The sequence below is a fragment of the Sceloporus occidentalis genome, unplaced genomic scaffold (assembly GCF_023333645.1).
Source record: "Sceloporus occidentalis isolate IW3139 unplaced genomic scaffold, rSceOcc1.0.p SCAF_9, whole genome shotgun sequence".
Taxonomy (NCBI): domain Eukaryota; kingdom Metazoa; phylum Chordata; class Lepidosauria; order Squamata; family Phrynosomatidae; genus Sceloporus; species Sceloporus occidentalis.
The window spans coordinates 3,751,169-3,766,587 of record NW_028316989.1 but is presented as its reverse complement, the minus strand read 5'-3'; the positions used below and the strand labels follow the sequence as shown (position 1 = coordinate 3,766,587).

The window sequence follows — 15,419 nt, the reverse complement described above, 5'->3', positions numbered from 1 at the left end:
TTGGAAATGGTAAAGGTTTAAAGAGGCTGATGGGCATTTCTTTAGAAGTACAAGAAAGTGTATTTATTACATCATTACAACAGACAGACAGCTTCTGCAAACATGGCAGTCTCTCCACTGTGTTTGGGTCTGTATATTCAGAAACCTGGGCTGGCAACCTTGCTTTATGGCGTCTATGATGGAAAATGTCTGCCACGAGTTGGATCTCCCAGCATTATTTTAAACCATAACCTCCAGAATTGGGGGGGAAACAGTGTAGAAAAAAAAATCAAACGGTAAATGGAAGCTGCAAAGTGGTTAGTCCCGAAGACACTCTGCTCAAGAAACAAAAGAGGCACAGAAATTGACATTTTTCTTTTTTAAATGAAAGGAATTCCCCCACTTCCCCAAGCCGAGTCCGTAAGAGTGGCTGGCAGCACCTTTATTTCTGTGTGAGTGTTTCATACTCTGAGGTGTACTGTGTATTTTCTCCTTCCAGTCTATCTGAATCTTCTCCACGGGTGTCTTTACGTTGGTTTTGTGAACAGCAGAGATCTGTCCCTCCAGGAATGGAAGGCCTGTTCTCCGTCGCAGGGGGTCAGGCAGCCGGGGGTCACTTCCGTGTATGCAGCGTATCTTGGAATTTGGTGCTGGTGTATCGTAAATGGAAACCCTTCTTGTTGATGGTATCGTCGGAGTGGAATCTTACCATCACGGAGTCGCCAGCAGAATAGACCTCTTCTGGAGGCTAGAAGGACGAAAGGGTTGAGAGAAAGACAGCAAGGTAAGGTTAACTGGGAAGGGAAGGGTCCTTCTTAGCTCTAAAAGTAAGATCTTGCTTTCCTTGGGTCAGGTTGGCTACTACAGGCTGAGTCTTCCTTATCCAAAATGTTTTGGACCAGAAGTGTTTTGGGTTTCAGTTTTGGGGGAATTTTGGAATATTTGCATATGCATAATGAGATATATCTTGGAGATGGGATCCAAGTCTAAACATAAAATTCATTTACAGCCAAGCCTCCATATCCATGGATTCTTCATCCACAGATTCAACCATCCACGGCTTGAGTGTATGTGTGTATATATATATATATATATATATATATATATATATATATATATTCCAAAAAGCAAACCTTTTTTATATAAGGGACACCATTTCACTATGCCATTGTATTTAACGGGATTTGAGTATCTATAGATTTTGATACCCACGCCTGGAACCAAACCTCAGCGTATACCAAGGGTTCACTGTATGTTTCGTATACATCCTTATAAATATACCCTGCAGGTAATTTTATACATAATATTTTAAATAATTTTGTGCATGAAACAAAATGTGTGTACATGGAACTATCTGGAAACAAAGGGCTTGCTACCTCAGCCACCCATGTGGGCAATTTTGGAGTATTTTGGATTCTTGAATTCTGGATAAGGGATACTCAGTTGGGACACAGCATATTGATGTTTCCACTCCCATCTTCCAGCAGTGTTTGGAGTGAGGAGGAATTGTGATAAGAATGGAAATATCAGTCTGCTGGTTCCAGACTGACAGGAGAACAGATCTCCATTGGTAAGTCTGGATTTGGCAGGGAAGATTCCATTAGGACTGCATCATGCTAGGCTAGTTAAGAATAATTAATTAAGTAAGTGATCGAGAATCATAGCCAGTGTTTTAAAATGGTGATTTACAGTAGCAACCAGAAACTTTGTTTAAATGAAAGCCATTGTTTAAATGAAAAGAGAAAACATTGTGCTGTCTTTACGAAAGCATACAAACTCTGGAGTATGCTTCAGAGTTACAGGCATACACCTTTATTCCATATTGATTTTTATAGAATCATAGAATCATAGAGTTGGAAGAGACCACAAGGGCCATCCAGACCCATTGGCTGAAGTCCTGGAGGTTAGGAGCACACTGTGCCTGCAGTCAATCCTACCAGACACCACTATCTCCATCTTCCTCCTCTTTTAGAAAGCCCAAATGTATCATGTTATTATCAGTGCCTTTTGCCACCTTCCTGCAAGAAAGACTCTTGCAACGGTTGCAGAAAAGCAGAGACTGACATTTGCAAAATAATCAATCCGCTTACCCCAGAGCCACAATAGCGTCCCAGACGTGGGGCTGTCCCATCATAGCCATCAAACAATTCCATGTAGTCGTAACCGCAATCCGCCTCTTCCTCGATCTCAAATGTCTGGAAGATCAGCTCAACGCCATAGCCTTCCTCAGCCACAATCACCCATTCACAGTCTGAGCCTCCAGGGTAGTTGTTATCTCCAAATTGGGCGTGCGAGTAAAGATCCTTGGTTTTCACTTCGGCTCGCATCTGGCCTCCACATTCTGGAAACACAAATAGACATACAGTGAAAATCTTGACTCTTCTGTGCCCAATGACTCCCTGCTCTCAATCTTCCAATAAAAAAACAACTTGCTATTTCATGTTGTGGGTAAACCAAGGGCTCATCTACACTTGCCAGAATAGTCTGGGTTGCCCCTGGAGTATTCTGGCCCCAAATTCCCCCCTCATTTTGCAAGTGGCTCTATTCCCCCAGGGACAATGGGTAGCTGTATTTTCACTTGTGGTCCCTGTTCGTTGTCCGGTGTCATTGCTGAGATAAGAATGAGGCACCCAGCCATGTTATCAATGCTGGGCACCTTGTGACTTTGAGTCTCTGAAGTGTTCATGTGAATCAAAGATGGGTGATCTTATGATGTTTATGTAATTTGTGGGCACCTTGTGACTCGCACCTGCAGCACTGGCACCGGAGGATGAATGGGGACTGTGACTGAAAAGGTATTGGGTTGTGGGTTGTGGGGAGGAAGCCCCAAATTGGGTACGGACATCATGAAGACATGCTTTAATGTGTCTTGTCTCCTCTTGTACTGCAAATCTTCTCATACAATCTGTATATTTATAGGGGAATGGTGACAGTCCTGATACAGGGCAAGTATACTCTATGGCAAAAATCACACCTGAAACACCAGCTTCGGTTTACTAGGCCTTTCTAGCAGACTTCGATAGTTAGGGCCAAAATGTAGCAATGAGCATTACCCGATGTGTAGGTTGCCTCAAAGCCTTTCTTTTGGACGGAGTTATCGGAGAAGAACTTGAGGAACATCCTGTTGCTGGAAGAGATGATAGGCTCTGGTTTTTTCGATCCACAGAATCGACCCAAGACAGGAGCTTTGGTATCTTTGCCGTTGTAAACCTCCAGGTGGTCGTAAGTGCATTCTTGGTGTCCTTCAATATCCAACTCCTTGATGGTCTGAAAAAGGAAACTTGCTAACAAGGACAGTAGGAGGCATAACACATTATACAGCATTATCCTTGTCAGTAACTAGGTAAGCTAGAGGAACACTCTAAGCTGGAGCTGTTGGGCTACAGACCAGGAGTCAGCCTCATCTTCTGAAATGAAACTGATGGCCATGATGGCCATGGCTTCCTACATACATCCCTACCCCACCTGCTTTACACTGCTTTACCTGCTATGACTGTCCTACAGAATCCTGGGATTTGTAGTTGGGTGCAGCACCAGACCTCTCTGACATATCAGGCTGAATACCTCTACAGATCCCAAGATCCCACAATATAGAGCCATGACAGCTAAAGTGGTGTCAAACTGCTTTATTTCTACAGGATGGAAGAATAACTAAATTTTCAATTGGAAAGCCAGATTATATCTTCCAAGGAGAATATTGAGCCACAGGGATGCAAGTTGTTGACTCCTAACAAGCATCACATAGAAACAGCAAAACAGAGGTCTATGGGTGAAGCCCACACTATAATCCTTCCTAGGAAGCATATTTTGAACAGGTCACATTGACAGATCTGGCTAACTTCATTGCTGGTGTTCGTTCCCACATTGCTCAAGTACACTTATAGCTTCAGCCCTGTAACAATACAGTATTACTACAGTGTTACTATAGTAACACTACATGGTTACTAAGATATTTGCATCTCCTGAGTATCACTGTCATACTGCATAGTTCTGTAAAGCACTGAAACCATGCGTGGCAGAAGCATGGAACATGTTGAGACATTACAATAATGGGCATGAGGTTTTTCAAGTGGTGCTTAAAAATCTTCTTTTGGTTAAGTTTTATTTCTTTATGGTCAGCAGAGGACTTCCTACTATGCAAACCCTGCTGCTCTTTCCATTATACAACAGGGAACAGTTAAAGTGCAGTATGAATCCCTTGCTAATATATGCATTCCAATGATCTCTTCTCCTGCACTTTACCAGTTTGACACGGTGTCCCGGCGTAGTTGTTATTGCCCAGGTGCACTCCTTCTTGCTTGGGTATTTATCTGGCCAGTTTGGGCTGGTGATGGTAGCGCTGATGGATGTCATCTTGTGATCACAGCCAGCTGTAAAAAAAGCAGGACTCAATAAACAGGCAAGGGCCAGAAGGCTGTTTTAAACAAATCCATCCTGTCTCATTTTGGAGAGCTGTTACAAAATTAGCTTCAAAGAAACTTAGGAAGCTGTCTTACTCCATGGTCTGATTAGTTATCCATCTAGCATTTGCTAAGGCACTGAGCTCCAAACAAGAGATAAGGGCTCGGTGGGCTTTACTAATTTATTAAATACTTCGTTGTTGTTGCTGTGTGCCTTCAAGTCATTTCTGACTTATGGTGGCCTTAAGGTGAACCTATAATGAAGTTTTCTGGGCAGGTTGTGTTCAGAGGGGGGTTTGCCATTGCCATCCTCTGAGGCTGAGAGACTGTGACTTGCCCAAGGTCACCCAGTGGTTTTCCATAGCCAAGCTGGGATTTGAACCCTGGTCTCCAGAGTCATAGTCCAAGACTCAAACCACTACACCATCTGGGCTCACATATATTTATTTATAGCATGTAACATTTAATCCTTATGCTGTAACCCACCTTGATCCATTGGAAAAGGCAGACTAAAAATATCATCATCATCATCATCATCATCATCATCATCATCATCATCATCATCATCATCATCCTGGAAGACACTTTCAGCTCTTTCACTGTTTGCCCCACAACAAACTTGCGGCTACAAGTTAGTTAAAATGCCGATTCCATCATATTCAGAAGATGGAACCTTCTTGCCTCCATGTTCTCATTGAAGATCTTTCTTGGGGTGTGACTAGCTGCTAGTGCAAACATGATGGTGGATTGTCCAAGGCGACAAACTGAGTACAAGGCAATACTGGGGTCTGACCCCTTACCCCCACAAGTTATCTCTTTCAATTAACTTATCTCAAAAGACCTGTCCCTTCCCGGACACTACCCCACATCAATTCTCTGTAGTTGCATTCCACATTTTAGATTTTCCATTGAGCTAGATGTTGCATGAGATAACTTCCAAAATCCCTTTCAGCTTTAAAAGTATGTGATGCCTTGGATCTGATTTATCTCTTATACAGACATTTTCCACCCAGATTTCATCATAGTCAATCCTCCATCGATATAACCCCAAACGCTTGTTTCCCTTCAGCTCATCCCCTGAGAAAAAAATCCTTACTCCTTCCCCATCCACTGAAAGGGTGCTTCCAGATGGAAAGCTTTAACACTATCAAACAAAAAGGTATTACATAGATATCCCATATTTTCCCCCCTTAATATATATATATTTCTGGTTAGAAACACAATGAGACATAGGAGGGTTACAAACTGAAGACCGTGTTATTTGGAGGCTCATAAGGTAGGAGTTGACTCCTTCTATCTGTCCGACCTTTTATCTGTCTGATCAAAGCTTTGTTAAAGAGAAAAATAAGGTGCAAAATCTAAACCCACCGTAATACCACCATATTAAAAATGGGAAGAAAGAGAATGGTCAGAAAATCCCCCTCCCTTTGAACCCAATATTAAGACAACAGTGCAGCAATCTGTGTACTCTAGATAAGGAGTCACTACTGGACTGACACTGACCCAAAGGCCATTGTGAATCTCCAGCCTCAAACAGCTTTGATTATTGATCAACTAAATGAAGGCCAGCATTCTAGTCCCTGAATCACACCAGCCATCAAGCCTCTTCAATCATTTTCATTTCAAATGGAAGCGGGTACATTTTCGGAAGACATCATGTCAGACTGTAGCTCTTGAGAAGAACAAGGAAGCCTAATCAAGCCTCTTGACTGGGATTTAGAGAACAGTGTGACCCATTAAAGTTTTATGTCTTTTTAAAACAAAATCCTGAAGCTCAAACCATGTATTTTCATACCATATGGACGCCTTTGCTTTTATGCATCTCTTATGCTACTAACGCATTAGCCTGGTATTGTCTAGTTTGTCTAGGAAGATTACCACACTGGCAAAAAAGACAGGAGCACAGTGGTACGCTCCCATCAATACGGCATGATAATGCGAACATTATCATGTGACGTCGTGCAACGTCATGATTATCCTGTGAATAAAGAGGAATTCTAGCACCGCTTTTTATTCACAGAGATTTTCTGTGAATAAAAACTGGCACTATAATTCTTCTTTATTCATGGGATAATCACAAGATATTGACGGCAGCATACTGCTATGCTCCCATCTTTTTTGCCAGTGTGATAATCTCCTAGGAAAGTATGTCAGGGACTCAGCTAGGAGTTCTTTGCATGCAAAGCATGCTGATACAAAAAGAGATGCATACTTGGTATCCATCATAACTTGCATTTTCTGTCTTGGACCAAACTGTCTTTTGTATCCACAGAGTGTCAGGAAAAGGTTATACCAGTGAAAATCGACAAGGGGTAAGGGACTGAACCAAGAAAAACCATGGAACACACCTTCTTTGCAGTCGTGCTTGTTGTCGTGGAGCACAAAACCACTGCGGCACTGGCACTCGTAGCTGCCGAATGTGTTCAGGCACTCATGTTGGCATCCACCATTATCCTTCGAACATTCATCTTTGTCTAGGAGAGAAGTGTCACTGGCTTAGCAGGCTGCCCCCTTCTGAGGAACCTAAATACCGCTGGCAACAAGGTGACACCTGGATCAGCTAATCTGGAAACTGACCACCTTTTCCCAGTCTAACTAGTCTCATGGCCTGATTTCTGCACAATTAAGGACTTCTTAAATGCTTTGCTTGAGCCCCATCCTGTACCAGGGACACTCGCTTTCAACCTGTCTGTGCAATTTGCAGAAGAAACGTGAAGACAACAGCAAACTGAAAGGGGTTCAAGCCTAGTCTTTTTCCAAATATGTTGCTTTTCCACTTGATTCCACAGAATATATAGACTAGCCCTTTCATATAACTGTTTGCCTGTTTCATGGCTTATGTTAGGCTAGCCTAGTGACCAAACCTGACTGCAGGGTAGTCACATAACTCCTGCATTTTCCCAGCTATTTATCAGATTATTAAAACCATCAGCCTCCTCTTATGGTCAGTGGCATCCCTATGCACAGGCCTACCTCTGGTTCCATCTCTCAGCAGCATAAAACCAGAATGCAACCATGCGGGTAGCAAGACTGATGGTGTGAGAGGAAAACCAAGCAGTGCCCACAACTCTAGCCAATGCTACCTCTTAGAAACCGCTGGCTGTCACACAGCGCCATAACAGAATGGGCATAACCATTACCTGCTTACTGAGCACATGAGTGAGTAGAAAAACAGACACATGGACAACAATGAGATGCAGGAAAGAGACCAGGACATGGCGTCTGTCTTTACTTATCAACGGAAAATGTCACACAGACACAATAAAAATGTCAAACAAAGTCAGCTGGTCAATAACAAATCACTGAAATCTAAAAACAAAAAACAAAACACCAGCATTCAGTTCAGTCAAGTAAGGATCTGGGGGGAGATTTGTTCTGGGAAAGAACAGCATTGTTCACATGATGGCAAAAGCTCCCCACTTAGGACAGAACAAACAGTTGGACCGGAGGACGACCGGTGGACTGTTCCTTTGGAGGCACTGTAGAGTTCCTGAGAAACAAGCGGATTGGCAGCCAAGCTCAATGCGGGGCTTGCGTGCGCTTCTTCAGACGGAATTTCAAGCCTGGAGGACGCATTTTGGGCAGCTGGTTCTTTTCTGAAATCAGAGACGGAAAGAGATGGAGAAAAGATAAAGGGGGATGAGTTCACACAACGAGTAGCACAAGCGTAGAGGATGGGATGGGACTGGGTGGGAATACAGTTCCTTTTTAAATCATCAGATATAGGGCATGCAGTGAGAGAGGCCATACTCTTACAATACATATCAGAAACAGCCAAATTAAGAAGCAGCTAAGATATAGAAAAGAACACAGCTACAGGAGAGAGACTGGATGAGGAAGTTGCATTAAACTCTAGTAGAGGCCAGGAGGGATCTTATCAGCTGGTTGAAGATTAACTATCCATCTGACACTTTTAGTCCAATTTCCAGGGATGGCTAGTCCATCAGGATAATGTTGATATGGGCAATGCAATGATGTGTTAAGAGCAGACATGTGGTTGGGACCTGGGAAAGGTGTTACCCAAATACCAAGAAACTTCCTGGGAAGGTGAACAGGGCCTTCTATCTGAAGTCTTGGAAACGGAGCTCATCCAACGGTTGACATCAAGACTGAACCTAACAACACAAAGGGAACTTGGATTCTCAGGTCTTTCGTTCAAATTCCATCAGATCCCAGGGAGAAGCAGCAGCATCAGGATGCTAATAAATGTCTACAACCCAAAGCGGGTGGAGAAGGAGTGTTCACCTCTTTCAGCCTGGATGCCCAGTTGCAATGAGGTGCGGAAGTGTGAAGACCAAAGGTGGATCTAAGGATGTGGCAGGTTCATGCTTTGCACTTATTTAACCAATGATCTTTTAACCTACAGCAGGGGGTCAAATGATCATTGCTTCTTGTGCTCTCTTCCAACTTTGTGATTCTATGATTCTGGAGTTAATCGTGGCCAGTGGGGCAACTTACCAGCTGACTGCTGCCCAACCTCACAAATCTTTACAAGAAACAGCTGTCTTATTGCCTTAAACCACTGTTCCCTATACTTTGGTCTTCCAGATATTTTGGACTTCCACTTTCCAGAGGCCCTATCTAGTTTGGCCAACAATTAGGTATTCTGGGACCTGAAGTCCAAAACATCTGGAGGACCAAAATGTGGGAACTACTGCCCTAAGCCCTGAGCAAAGGATTGGGCCTTGGGCCCTGTTGCTTATAAAACCCTGTATTTCTGTTTTGTCTAGAATGCATACTTGATTTGGTTTAGTGAACCTACAACTGTGCCTCAAACCTCAGAGTAGGATATTTCAAATTCTCCCCAGCAAGCCTTAGCTTACAGAGGAACAGGGACTTCTGTTTGCCTGCTCCAAGACTTGGCAGGCAAAGAGACCCATTTGCCTCTGAAATGCCAACAACTACAACATTGGGATGTATATCACCTTTCATTTATGTCTTCTGGAAATCTGATAACCTAGGAAAGGAAAAAGCTTCAAAGCACAACAAACTACAGGTACCTCTATAAAGTCTGAGGTCTAAAAGAGTGGAGGTGAAGGATGCGAAATCTGGTACTCAAGTAGACATTTTTATTTGTCTAAAGTGGACAGAGAGAGCCCTAAACTGGATCCAAAGAGTGGTGCTGGGGAACAGGATACTTAATCTATTTTAGTTCATCATTTCCTAAATCTAACTGGTCTCCTTGAAGCTGCTACTAGCGTATATACAAGTAATACACACAAGTATCTTGACTGTTTTGCCGTTCCCTTATGCAACACATAGACTCTAAGCATCTACTTCCTTTGTTCCAGGTAAAGGAAAACAGGCAATCGCCAAAAAAATGGGCTCTTCTCATTCTCTGATGAGTCAAGTGGAAAAAACACACTCAGTGCCATAAAAAAATACTGAGCAACGGAAACTAAGACCCGGAATTGCAATGATATGATACTGAACATAGTACCATAAAAATATCACATAAAAATAGTCCTCTTATATAAGTTTTAGACATAATTTTGAAGGAGTAAATGCATGAGCAGATTGTCTTAAATTTATTTATTCAGCATTTTATAAGAACGTATTCCATAATCTAATGTTTCCCCATTTTTTCTTAGGGGGAAAAATGCCTTGGAAAAATGGGGAAACACATGTTTTCCCCAAATTTGTTTCCAGTCCTTCACATCGCTAGTCTGTGCTACTTGTGAGTAGATAAGCCACCAGACATAGTTCTCAAGTTGGGCCAGAAGATCTGATATGCCTTTTGAAAATAACTTTTCCTCTTCTTTTCCATATGCAAACTCAAAACGGGTGACCACTACCTTGGATGGAGTCAAGCTACATAGTTTTCCAAGGGTACGTTACAATAAAATTGCATGTCCTACTTACTCTATCACCTGTATGCAATAGGATCTTGTTGCACCTTTGAGACTGTGTAGAAGACGTTGTAGCATAAGCTTTTATAGACTTGGTCTACTTCCTCAGATGCTGATCTACCATCCTTTCGGAATATAATCTTTTGTAAGTCTATTGCTCACCATATCCTAAGATTGTTGATGAAGACTCTGATCTTGATATGTCCCTGATCTAGTGTGTTTCAACCCTCTAATGTCATACCTTGCTACACCCAAAGCACTGGATAAAACACACACACACACACACACACATATATACTCTTGAACTCTGTACATGGAGCATTGATGCACACAAAACATAGGGCTGGGTACATATCTGAATCACAGATAGACAACAGCATGGATATGCAACCACTCATAAGCAAACAGCATAAGCAGCTTTGCAAAATGCTAACCTGTAATAATTCTTGGTGTCAAGGTGTGCTGGAATACCTGCTGACAAATATCACAGTTTTACAGCTCCCTAAAAATTCTTCCAGGATGGGAGAAGCACTTTAAAAGGGACCTTACCTGAAAGATGGTTTGGGGACCAGTATGTTGAACAAGGCTTCTTGATGAACCATCAGAGAAACGCTAGGTACCTGCAGCACTTTCTTGTGGACATGGATTCCTCTGCTTAGCAGAAATGCTACAGAAATGCTCGCTTACCATCTCTGATCGCCCTAATGGTTTGTTGGTTTGCACACTTTCGGCAGTGAGATGTATTCTCACACCAACCAGTTTTCATCAGATGGATTCAACACTCCTTCTTCTCCTAACAATTGCCTCTGATATACTGCGGTTCCTGAGACAACCTGTTGTGGCGGGAAAGGTAACTTCCCCGCAATAAAACATGGTGCATGGATGCCTCTTTCCTAGCACAGAAAGGGAACTGAAATCTCAGCCCGTTCTTCTGTCCTCGCATGTAGCTTTAACAGCGCCAGGAGTCTAGAGAAAATTTAGGACCTACTCTCCAGTTACTGAGCCTAACTGGACCACAGTATTAATATTAAAAAACAGAGGATGCAACTGGAGTAACAAACATTTTTGGGCAGGGACTCCAATTGTTGCTTCGTATTTGAGTTTGGGATGCGCAGGTGGGATGCTGTGACCTGTGTGAGAACAAAGAGAACAGAAGAAACTGGTTCATAGCTTTATAAGCACTGTGCTTTCAATATCTGTAGAGACAAGTTTAATTTTATGTATCCTGTTTTACATAATTCAGGGTTCTCCCCTCCAGGGTCCTCCAGATGGACTTATCATGCCCATCATCCTGTGCTGGCTATAGATAATATGGCTGTAGTCCAGCAGATCTGACCAGCCTGGGTTTGGGAAAGGTCCACAGAATTTGTATCCTGCATCTTCAATATGATCACGTACTCCCAAGCACTTAAACAATATATGTATAATGCAATACAAAGTATATTAACAAAGATAGTCACTGGCATCATGATAGTCCCAGCTAGAGCAGACCCATTTGATCAGTTGTTGAATGGTGAGTCAATATATAGATAAATCCAGTGGATTTGATGGGTCTACTCTAGTCAGGACTAAAACCATTTAGGATTATAATATTAAAAGGGAACAGCCTAAACAGCAATAGGGCTTGGGGAGGCTGTTTCTGCTGTAGACATTAATTTGTTTGTCAAATTATCATTTTATTTGAAATACCAAAATCAAATTTTTGGATGTTATTGTATTATTGCATGTATCCATCTTTCTCCTATATTTTTTCCAGGCATTTTCACAGTCAAGCTGGAAATTAATGTAAATCCTGCATTGGCTAGAACTTTCCACTGCAGTACAAATACTTCTGCTATCTCTTCTGACCAAGCGATATTCAAATAATCAATAATCAGTAATCAAAGCTAAGGTAAGACCCTTGTATGAGAATGTCCTCAGTCTCTCTCCCTTCTCCTTCTCTAACTTTCTCCTCCTTTAAAAAAGCAAACAGTAAATGGAAATGGCATCTGTTTGTTTGCTTCCTGGATCTCCAGCAAGGATGCCCAGCCGGCCTCTACCCAAGCATCTCCATCCTTCCAAACCTATTAAATATCCATGGCACACTATCCGGCCAGGGATGCTGCTTTCCTCTTGTGAGTTGTGTGCATAACAAAGAAGGAAGCAATGACTATGTCCTTCTGCCACATCTGTAAAGTGACCTACACAGGTGTAACCCACAGATAAGCTGGTTTATGTCACAAACAGGATGCCAGCCATTATGCTGAACCAGGGAAGTGTATGGCAAAAGTGTCTGGCAAGAGGGAAAGTCAAGTTCAAATCCCTTCCAAAGCCTGGCCTGTGTTTGAGGGTTCTTGTGAAATTAAAACAGTGCTCCAGGTTCTGTAGAGGAGAAAAATGAGTAACATTCAGCTAATCCTACCAATGACAACCAGAGCGCATGATGGCAAGCCCATAATATGGAGCTGTTTCTGTAGCTTTTTGTTTTGTTTCCTTGCACCCTTCTTCACTAAGTGGCCTAAATTCAGTAGCAACAAAACAGAATACAGATTTAAGAAGGCAAAACACTTCATCTAAACACTGGCCTTAAAGCACCAATGTACCCAAGAGTCAATAAGGCAGCTGCTCAATCCCTCTGAACAAAAACAAATAGGAGTAGGACAAGGTACTCACCCTGCTGTCTCTGAGGTCTTGTTGATTCAGTTTTATTCTGGGACAGTTTCTGGCTTCTTGAAGGCTAGGTGACTCCTGTGTACCTTACATGCCTTGCTTTCATTTAAAAAAATAGACTGGTAACACGCCCAAAGCATACCCCCAAAGAATGTTGGCCACCCTAAAAGATCTCCAAGTATCAGCCTAAGAGCATCGTTCACCAGCTATGCATCTCTGCCATCTTCATTAGAACCTGGATCCCAGTAATGCCATACATATACTTTGTTATTTATCTATGCTGTGATTGTGGCATTGTGGTCTGTCCAATTGTTTGGGGTGGGATGGTGAGGATATGGAATTTGGGAGAAGGAAGGGCAAACAAATGTTTGGGGGAATGATTCAGAGAGTTATCGCATGAGAAAAGAAATCCAAAATGGAGCAGGAGAGTAGTGGCTTTCTTCATGCCTCTCCGCATGACGTCAAAGCATTTCCATTCTCCTTCCGATGGAGAAGGTCATAAAATCATACCTTTTGTCATGCTAGAAAAATCTGTCATTTATGACCGTTTCCCTCGGGAAGGAGAACAAAAGTGCTACAGTCCCATGCATCCTTCATCCTTTGGAAAGGTAGTATATGAATAAAAATTATTATTATTATTATTATTACTATGATGATGATGATGATGCACGGAGGTATGGAGAAAGCCACTGCTGTCCTGCTCCATTTCAGATTTCTTTTCTCATGAGATAAGCCTGTCATAGATTTAACTGGCTTTCCTTTAAAAGATAAGAGAGAACAGAAAACAGCTGCTATTTGGAAAGTATCCAGTGCTCATTATATGCACTGCATGATAGGTTGCCACTTAGTAAACAGCTCCGAAATCCACATGTGTGCTTAAAGTCATCCTCTTTATCATATTTGTAAATGTTTACAAAGCTGGCTCACAATATCGAAAGATCTCTTATGTTATAGAAAAGCACAGTCTTGGAGAAAGAAGAGGCTACCCAGAACCAAGGTTAAAGCAGCAAATAACCCAGTAGCTATTTGCTGACTAGTACAAAGCACCCAGATCTTTAACTCTACCAGCAGTGGACATCACAGACTAACAAAAGCTGCAGAAATCCTCAAAGGTTTAAAAGAATGGCAATTTAATATGCTGATTTCGTATACGTCTGAATAAGAGTTTCATTCCAAGTAAGAGCTATGCTTAAAGCACATACAAAAAAACTTAGGAAGATATTATATACAGGGGAAGGAGGAATTCCCCTCCCCAAATACCTTATAGGGGCTATGGGGACACTTCTGGGACATATTTAGCTTTCTCTATCTAAGAACTGTGGTGCCACAACAAACTACAAATCCCACAATTTCAAATCATTGATCCATGGCAGTCAAATGGCATTATTTCTGCAGTGTAGATGCAGCCTAGGTCCCTCTGTCTTGTGTGCAATATTTTAGCCAAGTTACTTTTCTTTTAGCTTCATCGATGCGCTTTCTAAGATATGTGTATTTTGTGCCTTCCTACACATGCTAGGGCTGCCATTTTATGTGTGAGTAAGTCTCTCCATGGCAACCATTTTGCGAGAATGCCAACAACTCATTCTCAATACAACAAAATGCGTTGTGTTGAGAAGTTGTGGACCACTTATGCCACATCTTTCCAAAGTCTAAAGGCAATGACGGTTCCCACCCTTGCTATGCAATTTATTTACCTTTTGAGATAAAGTGATTGCATTTTGCTCATGCACTTTACAATGGAGTTAGGCCCCATCCCTATATATATGGGACGTGATTTCTTAACAAACCTTGGAGAGCTTCTGCGCCTTTTACTCATCTGTGAGATCACTTTTGCCAGTTCCGCCATTTCGTGCTGACAGCTTTTAAAAGGTTTAGATAAAGATTGTCCGAACATCAAGTATTTTTAATTACACTGACGTGAAAGTAGTAAGACAGCATGGAACAGAAGACAACATAAGCAGGTAATGGTTTCCCAACAACTTCTGCCTATTCTGAGATCTCCAACAAACATAACAGTTACCTGGCTACAGACTATAGTATGTTACTCCAATAGCTGTAGGGGAAGGTCTTACTCCACCTTACATGTTGTACATAACACACTCCCACCAGAAAGAAAACAGTCTTTAAGATGGACTGAAAAGGATGTCTAATGATTAGGCGCTGACCACTCTGAGAGTGAAAAAAGGGAGTATCCCATCACTTGTCCTACATCAGGGTTTGTTATGGCATGTAGAGAGATGGAGAATGAGGGCCATCAAGCAAAGCAAAAGCTACGTTGCCTTTGTAAATGGTCAGGAGAGGGACATGCAACACTACTTGCCAAGTGTGTAGCAGTTTAGAGTGGAGTTTGTATCGGAATACATTACAGAGTCAAGCAGACCAGAGTATGCAGAATCACAGACGGGAGAAGCAGGGCAGTTGCTGAGGTCAAATTCTTAGGTTATACATTAAAAAGTACAGTGCTAGAGGATGCAGTGCCTTGGGAAGGGAAGTCTGGCATAACGTGAAAAACTGAAAACTCTGGGCAGCCAAGGAATAAGAA

The 15,419-nt window shown here is 42.2% G+C and overlaps 1 protein-coding gene across 1 annotated transcript in view; it reads right to left on the bottom strand.

The window, feature by feature from the left end:
- Window positions 1-15,419, bottom strand: part of BMP1 (bone morphogenetic protein 1) — a 94,353-nt gene continuing 78,934 nt past the window's right edge. The window contains exons 16-20 of the mRNA XM_089538015.1: window positions 6,728-6,853; window positions 4,222-4,349; window positions 3,033-3,246; window positions 2,070-2,320; window positions 1-727 (exon numbers count right to left, since the gene is read on the bottom strand). Of these exons, the coding sequence (XP_089394141.1) occupies window positions 593-727; window positions 2,070-2,320; window positions 3,033-3,246; window positions 4,222-4,349; window positions 6,728-6,853 (854 nt within the window). The 3' untranslated portion in view covers window positions 1-592. The remainder of the gene's footprint in view (window positions 728-2,069; window positions 2,321-3,032; window positions 3,247-4,221; window positions 4,350-6,727; window positions 6,854-15,419) is intronic.